Source organism: Tursiops truncatus, chromosome 18 (genome assembly GCF_011762595.2).
Source record: "Tursiops truncatus isolate mTurTru1 chromosome 18, mTurTru1.mat.Y, whole genome shotgun sequence".
Classification (NCBI taxonomy): domain Eukaryota; kingdom Metazoa; phylum Chordata; class Mammalia; order Artiodactyla; family Delphinidae; genus Tursiops; species Tursiops truncatus.
In genome coordinates this window covers 2,967,837-2,976,865 of record NC_047051.1, presented here as the reverse complement: position 1 = coordinate 2,976,865, position 9,029 = coordinate 2,967,837, and the positions used below count along the sequence as shown (strand labels likewise).

Sequence of the window (9,029 nt, the reverse complement as noted above, 5' to 3'; positions counted from 1 at the left end):
GTATCTTCATTCCTTGGGAAAATGGGAATTTTCTGAATTATCATTATAAGCAGTCAACACTGCTATAGATGAAAAGGTGAAAAATTACTTGGTTTTGGAAAACTTTGGATATATGTGGAAATCATTTCTGTTTATAGGCATTTTATTGGCTTTCCTTAATGTATGTTTCTTCTAGAACAGAGCCAGGACTCGGGTGAAGCACGTGAGACACCCCAAGTCCCCCACTTGCCTTGGCGCCCTAACGTTGGCCCAGCTGTAGGGACTGATCATTTTCTTCATTGAGCCAGAGTGTCCTTGTGCTTTGGCTTCTTTCAATTGCAATAAGCCGAGCTGGTTTTCCCCAGTGTTAAGTCTGGTGTTGTTATGGACCAAACAATTCGTGTACTAACTCCCTTCTAATTAGGGTCAGAACTTTATAGGTGAGATAGGCGTAAAGGAAAAAAGTACAGTTTATGACCAGAATATTGGATACAAGCTTTCATAAAATTCTTTTTTTTTGCAGGGCAAATGTATAAGATGAAATGTAAAACATGTTATAAAGAACTTCAAAAGGATAAAGTTGATTGGGGAGGTGTCTGATCTGCCATTTGGAATTATCTGTCATCTGCTGTCTGTGGATCTGGTCTGCAGTTTTTACAAGTCTAACTACGCCAGGCTCCCTGAGACACAAGACACCTCGTTAACGTAGCACAAGCCAGCATCCTTTGAGGGTGTTTTTACGCTTCAATTGTTTGCATTAAAAATGGTTAGGAACCATTCTGGGCTAAAGAAAAGCTCTTAGATTTGAAACTCCTTTTAAAAAATATGATAAAGTAAGTAGTTTTGTCACATATATTGATGAATATTTTTACATGGCAGATTTGACATCTGTGTAAGGGCCTGCCGCGCAGGCCTGCGATGTGGGGTGGCTGTCCCCAAGGACCAACCAGCCACAGACGATGCGGTATTAATCGCCACGGAGTTAGGACTTTGGGGATTTTAAATAATTTGGAATCTGATGAAAAAGTCAGCAGACGATGAAATCACGACTTACCGTATGTACACAAACGAACGCAGAATTTCTAGTTACGCTGTAGAGACTTGTGTAAGTGCACCCTGGCACTCGCCTTAAATTTTCATTGCTCTCTTTTTATCACTGGGGCTTTTTCTCCCCACCAGGCTACTCTGAAACTCCATTTAACAGTAAATTGTTGTGAGGACGGAAAGGGGCGGGTTAGAAGCCCGCCCCAGTTGGCCCTCGCTTCTGGCTCTCTGGAACTTCAGAGAAGGTTCCGGGGCTGCTCACATCCAACAGGTGTTCCCAGGAGCAGACTCTACCTCAGGCCCACGCATTCAGGTGAGATACAAGGTTCCGTTGGCGCTGGTCCTTGGTACAGGGACACGAAGCATCCTTCGGCACGGCACGCAATGCCCTGCGCGCCGGGCGCTGGGGGACTGGATCAGGGGCGTCCGGTTCCGCCCGAAGCCGAGGCCCAGCAGCAGCCTCCGCGCTGTCCTCCAACAGGGTCATCCTCACGGGCCGTACAGGGGATGCTCCGAGCGCTGCACAGCCTCCGCTCGCGGACACCGGGAGGGCGCCCCCCGGCCCCATCCCTCACCCTCTCCACCGCTGCCCTCCCAACCCCGTACTCCCTCCGCCGGTGACTGCAGCTTGGCAGATTCCACCCCCCAACAAGCTGCGTTGTCGATTATGTTATCGATCACTGCGAGTTTACAGTCGATGGATGGAGGTCCACCGACAGCTCTGGCTGCAGGGCTGGGACGGGCGGGCGCAGTGCCTTGCGTCTCGCGCCCTCCTGGAGCGGAGGCCTACGGAGGGCGACGGGTCTCGGCTCAGGGTGCCGGGCAGCGGTCGGCCTGCCGCCCACGTGTGTTCCCGGCAGCGGGTGCGAGGCTCGGCGCCGCGCAGACCCTGCCACCCGCCCGGCCACGTGGGAGGGCGGGGCGTCCTGCGGTTCCCCCTCCAGGCGCGCGGCGGCGCTAGACGCGGCGGCCCGGGAAAGCGGCGGGCGACGCTCTGGCCCTGGGGACGCCGATGTGCGCTGGCCCCGCGGCCTCCTGCCCTTCCCGGAAGCGCGGGGTCACGTGGGAGGCGGGCGCTGCCGTGGAGACGCGCCGCGCTCTCCGGCGGAGCTGCGGGCTGGGTACTGGAGTCCGGTTTCGTGGGCCCTCGCGGCGCGGAGCGGCTGCAGCGGCGCAATGCTGTGCGCCCGGCGGCTGGGCGGCCTCGGGGCCGGGCTCCGGGGCCGGTGGGTCAGCACCAGCTGGTCCCCGGTGGGCGCCGCCTTCAACGTCCAGCCCCAGGGCCGCCGCCTGGACCTGTTCGGCGAGCGCCAGGTGAGCGGCCCGCGGGACCCGGGCGGGGTCGTGGGGGTCCGGGCGGCGAGCCCGCCTCGCGCGGGAGGGAGGTGTCGTTTGCCCGGGGTGACCTTGCGGGCGGCCCCCCCGCTCTGAGGGGCAGGTGCCGGGGGGCGGGGCGGCCCCAGGTTCGGGTCCAGCACCTGCCCAGCGAGGGCCTCAGGTGCAGTGGTCCTGAGCGCGTCCCCCGAACTCCCAGCCCTGTAGCTCAGATCCGACCCCAGTGAGGCGCGGGCCGCGCGGTGAGCTCACCTACGGCCTCGGTGTCTTTGATACCCGGACCGGCTTCTGTCAATTAGTGTAATTAGTCTTTCCATTGATGCCCGAAGTGACGTTATTAATATTTTCCCAAGCTTTTCGGCTTTGTTTCTTTTCCTTTAAAACACCGAGTTAGAAGAGTCCTCTAAGGCGGTGCAGCCCATCACGTAGATTTTCCCACAGAAAATCACTGACTTCTTGTGTTGTTTGTGTATCCACGCGACCCGCTCGGTGTCTGGCATTTAGTAGACACTCATTATTTTTTTCTTTTTTAAAATTTATTTTATTGAAGTCGAGTTGATTTACAGTGTTGTGTTAATTTCTGCTGTACAGCGAAGTGACTCAGTTACACACATATACATCCTTTTTCACATTCTTTTCCATCATGGTTTGGCCCAGGATATTGAATATAGTTCCCTGTGCTCTACAGTAGGACCTTGTTGTTTATTCATCCTGTATATAATAGTTTGCATCTGCTAACCCCAAACTCCCACTCCTTCCCTCCTCCACCGCCCACCTCCTGAAACTCATTATTGGATGATTGAGTGAATTAAAGGTGAAAGGAAGGAAAGCTTGGAAGGGATTCACCTGTGCCTGCTTTTTCCTTTGCATTTATGGATTTTGCTCACTTTGCACTGTTACTTTTGTCTTTTTAATTTTTTCATTATTTCTATTGCCTTTCTTGGAAAGATGAGTGTGGGATATAATTACAGTGAGCCTAATAAGGTGAGTTTTTCTTATTTAACGCCCAAATTTCTTCGTTTTAAAATTATTTTTGAATGAAATTTGCTACACCAACTTCCATGGGGGTAAATAACGTTGGTACTGACATAATTGGTGTGAGAACGAGCACAGCCTGTGGGTACTGAGCAAAAAGGCGTGAGGGGTAAGCTTGGTTATGGGTGGATGAACTAGATCTAATTTTAGCTTTATTAATTTTTCTTTTGTACATCATAATTGTAGGTGCTGATAGCAGATTTTCAAATACGTGAATTGGTTTTTGATTAAAAAAAGAAACCCAAAGGCTTATGCAGTTTTCTGGTATCACCATAACTTGGTAGGCTGAGATTTAGAATCCCCAGAGGAGTGTGGGGAGGTGTGCTGAGAAGTGAAAATAAAGTCTGTAATTGAATCATATTAAATCATTGTAATAACCAAGTATATTTTTGGTCCTAATTCTGTTTTGCCGCTGCCTGTCTTTATTTTCTCCAACTCGTTAATATAGTTTGAAAAGAAGTTAACAACTTCCTGCATTCCTTCTTGCAGAAACAGTGGGCCTTGTCAGGCCTGAAAGCTTCATCTCTTGATATTTCCCGCAATTGACATGTTAAGCATCTCTTGATACAAAGCTGTCTACACAGCGGTCTGGCCCTGTTCATTTGCCTCATTCGTGAGTTCCTGCCTGTGTTGGGCCCTGCGTTGGGCAGCTGGTTAAAATGGCGAAGAGCGGGGTTCCTAGTCCCCGGAGCTGCCCTTCTGCAGAGGCGAGACTTTCCAACACCAGTTGCAGTCCGTGAGCGTGGAGAATGTGTGGGCTTTAGGGATGCTTGGAGCAAGTTGAGGTTGTGGCTTTCCCACTGTTTGCTAGTGACCACAGACATGTTCGTTTAACCTCTGAAAGTTACCTTATCTGTAAAAAGGTGATTGATGGTTTGTGCTCTAGGATTGTGTGATTTACACGGGAGAACCTGTGTAAAGTACAGGGTACACTTCTGGCATGCCGTCGATGTGTAATAAGTGTTCGTGGTTTTTGTCTGCCTTCCTGGGCATCATAACAAGTGTGATCGAACCGGTACAAGAAGATGGTCCTTCCTTCCCATTAGATAGTGATTTTTATCTTTATCAAGGTGTTGAAATGCTTTTGGAAGGTATAAAACTTGCTGCCAGTTTCCGCCTGTGACTTGGTTTAGCATGTTTATTAAATCTTTCTAAAATATATATGTACTCAGCAATCAACTCACCGTTCCTAGTTCATAGTTTGTGGAGTGCTTGACGCTGTGCCCTGGACCTCACTCAGTGCCGGGCAGGGTCTTGAGAACTTACTAACCTTGTTCCTGTGTCCGTGCTGTGAGACACAGCACATACTGTCATCCCTTCATGCCTGATGAAGAAACTAGGCCAAGGAGGAGAGACAACTTGACCAGGGTCACACAGCTGATAGCGGTTACAGCTGACATTTGTTAAACGCTTTCTGTGTGCCAGGCACTGTTAAAATGTTTTTTAAAAACGTGTGTCGTTTAATCCTTGCCACTTCGTGAGTTAGGTTCTGTGGTAGTGACAGAGCTGGATTTTGAACCCATATCATTCTATTTTTGTTTTTTATAAAATAATTAAAAATTGAAGAAAAATTACATTCTAAAACGTTTTTAGTGTCATATGTGGAATGTCGCGGGGAATGTGAAAGTGATACCTGTGATGACAGGTGTCACCATGATATGAAATATCAATGAAAACCAAGATTTTGTTTACAAAAAAAGTATTTGTATTGAATACCCCCGGGTCATGTTTTTAGTTATCGGTGGAAACTGTTCTTTGGGTTTCAGGGCCTGTTTGGAGTTCCTGAGCTCAGCGCCCCAGAAGGATTCCGTGTCGCCCAGGAGAAGGCCTTGAGGAAAACGGAGCAGCTGGTGCGCCGCGTGTGCTCTGCGCCTCCTGGGCCCCAGACCGTGCTCATCTTTGACGAGCTCTCGGACTCCTTGTGCAGGGTGGCCGACTTGGTAAGACGCCGGGCATGGGCCGCAGACCACTTCTCACTTTTGCAAGTTAGGCTCAGTGTATTAGGTTCAGTACTGGACTGTAAAGTTAGGAATGTCTGAACTGTTTGAGAGCTCTTGGGTGTAATCTGTTATAGTGAAGTGTGCTGTTGAATGGGAGGAATGTATAGGAAAGGTCAGATTTAGTACTCGTACTCTAATACGTATATTTAATAAAATAGATATGTAATATGGAAGAATGATTACACACATGGCAAAGATTCTTCATGTTACAGAGGTTCTTCATTTATAAAAATGTCTACCAAAATTCTAGTAGAACATTTATCTGTACCTTTACAATAAAATTAATCTTAGAAGAAAACTAGTTTTTATAAGCCTTTTCAGGAATGTCTTTTCTGATCAAAAATAAGGTTTTGACATCAAACTGCTTGTATCAAAGGCGTCTTTTCCTCATGTTTTGAAGTTGAGATAGACGTGCCCTCAGGTCTCTCCTCCAGCTGAGACGCCCACGGCCGAGGTGGAAGCAGGCTTCCCTCTCAGCCCGGGGTGGCCGCGACATCGTAGTGGCGCGCAAGTCCCCAGTCGTGGTCACGCCTGCTCCTGTCTGTACAGCTCTTTCTTCACGTTCATTCTACGCGCAGCCCCACCCTGGCCGGGCACTGGGAGTGTGGTCCGATCTCGTGGGGCTTATGTTCTGGTGTTGACTGTTTTGTAGCTCTTGTTGGCACTGGACCCAGCTAAGAGCTTCACCTGGATTGACTGATGCAGCCTTCTGGGCATGTCTCCACCTGTCGACAAGGAAAGAAAGGCACTAAGAGGTTAAGTTCCCCGGCCCACGAGTGGTGGAGCTGGGCTTCGTGTCCAGGCAGTCTGGCCGCAGAGGCCTCGCTCTCCACGCTTCCAGGGCTGCTGCCGCCCGGGCCGGATGGAACCTTACCTGGAGTGGCAGGAAGGTCACCTCCCCGTCTTGTGAGAAAGTGTTTATTTTCAAAATTATTACGCAGTAAAATCTACTTCTCCTAAGGGATGGTGCAAGTCTGTGAACGTGGACTCTGTGTGCCTGTAGCCGCCCTGCGGTCAGGCTGCGTAACTTCCATCACCCCCAGAACGCTCCCTGTGCGTCGCACCACCTTGCCTCTCACCTCTGGCAACCTCTGATCTGTTCTCCATCCCCGTAGTTTGTCTTTTCTTAAGTATCAGGTAGGTGGAATCATATTTACTGTTTGAGGCTGACTTTCTTCACCAGGGTGGCAGCCCCCCGTCTGTGGTTTCCTTCTTCGAGAGCCTCCTTGCTCTCAGCATCTGCACTGAGCCAGTAGCACCTCCGCTGTCCTAGACCCACTGCTGCAAGTTTCCCGGTTGTAAAGAGATGGGCAGAGTATCCACCCTGAAGGGCTTTCCTGAGGGGAAGTGAGCTGTGCCGCGGGCTCCGTAGTCAGCTCTTGCTTTTTCTGGGTTCGGGTTCTGTCCCTCCAGGATGTGCTCAGCGAGGGCTCATCTTGTTGAGGGACGTGGGAGGCGTACGGTCAGAAAAGAGGTTTCGAACTGTCTCTGCTTAACGGTGCCGCTGAAATCTGAAAGGAAAGCGCGGGTCAGCAAATTTCACTTATTTGTAATCGAGTATTGGCTTTTGCGGTCAGAAATCCCAGAACTTACTGGGTGTTTGTTGTCTTAGCCTCTGTCTTAATTAACCAGTGTTCTAGCATTTTTTCCACATTTCTACTTCTGCTCTTCACTAAAAGATTTTAACTTCTCTGCCCCATAGCTTGCCCTATTTTTGAAGTTTTTTATATTTATGAAGTTTGATAATGTCTCATTCAAAAAGACTAGGATGTGATTTATACATGTAAATATTTGGGTCAAAAAGCTCAAAGAATCTTCTTCCTTTTTTGAATTTTTAAGATTTTACCGGCTAGTGAGATCAATACCATGTAAGGCATGAGTTTTATAAACTGGTCATTTTGTTTTCTTTTTCTTTCTTAACACAGTCCCCGTGGAACTGTATTATTTTCCTCACCACTATCACAAACGAGTTTTAAAACGTATGCTGGTGTTTTGAATTTCAATATTGATTGTAAATTGTGCAGCATGCAGATGAGTAATTTATACAGCATCTTTTAAAGTTTACACAGCTCACTTTTCAGGTGCCTTAGTGCAGATGTTATCCTACTGTTACGTCAAATGTCGTATCAAACTATGGATTTATATGTTTCTACATAAACTATTTGATAGTAAAATTAGGGCATTTTACTTCGTGGTGATTTTGTTTCACGTTTTAGCCGTATATGTTGTCTTCATGAGAATGAAGAAAATACGCAGTTTTTTGTAGTTTCCCTGCATTTCTGTTTTGCAGTGTACTGCAGTTAACATGAAAACTAAAATCTAGTTTTATGAGATTTCATTAAAAAAAATTAAAAAAGGGATTCTGGCTTAGTTAAATTCTAAGGTCAGTACAGCAGCTCTGGTCCTGCGCCAGGTAGGCTGCAGCCGGGGAGTCCTGTTTACTCAGAGGCAGTCTTTGTTCTCTGCAGGACGGCTGGGATGCACTTAACTCAGCCTGGAAAGGACACCAGGTGTGAGTGTTAACTAGAAGCGCCTCAAGCAGTGTTCCATGGAGCCAGGTGGGAACACTTAGGGAGAAAGCTCCGGATCATTTGAAGCGAGACTCTTCTCTTTTGAATGATAGAAGTAGGAAGAATTCACTTGGTTTTTACATTTGCAGGAGGGAGACTTCTCTAAAATAAAGTCAGTAAGAGTATTTTGGAATGTATTAGGAAATGAAACGGACTTGGTTCCCGGGAATAACAGAATTAATGAATGTTCAGGAAGAAGCTGCCCCTCCCGCCGGCTTAGGAAAGTTCCAGTAATGGAAATTCCTGGTCAAGGCAAATGGCACATTTTAAAGTTCACGTTTTCATTTTCGCCCTCAGACCCTGGAAGCAAGCTTCCCGTCAAACGCCCTTTTGCTTTTGTCTCCCCTCCATTAGGCCGATTTTGTGAAAATCGCTCACCCCGAGGCAGCATTCCGAGAGGCCGCGGAGGAAGCCTGTCGGAGCATTGGCGCCATGGTGGAGACGTATGTCCGGGGCCCCGGGTCTGGGCCCCAGGTCGTCTGTGTGCAGGGCTCGCCCCGCCGGCGGGGATGGGGCGTGGGGTTGGTGTGTGAGCCACAGGGCTGCCCGGGACGGGCGGGTGTGGGGAGCCCACGGCCTGACTCTGGGGCGCCTCCCTGTCTGCTGTCCCTCGGTTTCCTCACTGGTCGGGGGGGTGGTGGAGTGATCTGTGTCTCAGGGCTGCTGGGAGGAGGACGAGCCGGTAAACGCAAAGTGCTTGTGGTGCTAGGGGGCACGCGGCGGACACCCGGGGTCCTCGTTCTCCTCGTTGAAGGGATCGCCAGCGTCTCGGGGCGGGCAGCGCGAGCTGGCACATGGCCGTGCGATGGAATCGCTGTCGCCCTGGAGCTGTGGCCGCAGGGCGAGAGGTCAGCGTGGTCACCTCTGCCCGGTGGCCTTGCGGTCCCCTTGGGGCTGGGATTTGGGGCATCTGGGCCCATCGTAAAGGCAGTCTGGGAGCTGCGGCAGGCGCAGGCTGGGGTGAAGTCTGGGGTGAAGTCTGTCACTTGAAAGGGATTCGGAGTAAATGTAAGAATACTGGTCAGAGTAACGGGGAGGGGACAGGGCGCCCACCAGGACGGGGAGT

The 9,029-nt window shown here is 49.7% G+C and overlaps 1 protein-coding gene across 1 annotated transcript in view; it reads left to right on the top strand.

The window, feature by feature from the left end:
• Nucleotides 1-2,033: 2,033 nt before the first annotated feature.
• Nucleotides 2,034-9,029, top strand: part of MIPEP (mitochondrial intermediate peptidase) — a 133,316-nt gene continuing 126,320 nt past the window's right edge. Inside the window, exons 1-3 of the mRNA XM_019936885.3 lie at nucleotides 2,034-2,337; nucleotides 5,160-5,333; nucleotides 8,318-8,406. Coding sequence (XP_019792444.2) covers nucleotides 2,200-2,337; nucleotides 5,160-5,333; nucleotides 8,318-8,406 — 401 coding nt within the window. The 5' untranslated portion in view covers nucleotides 2,034-2,199. The remainder of the gene's footprint in view (nucleotides 2,338-5,159; nucleotides 5,334-8,317; nucleotides 8,407-9,029) is intronic.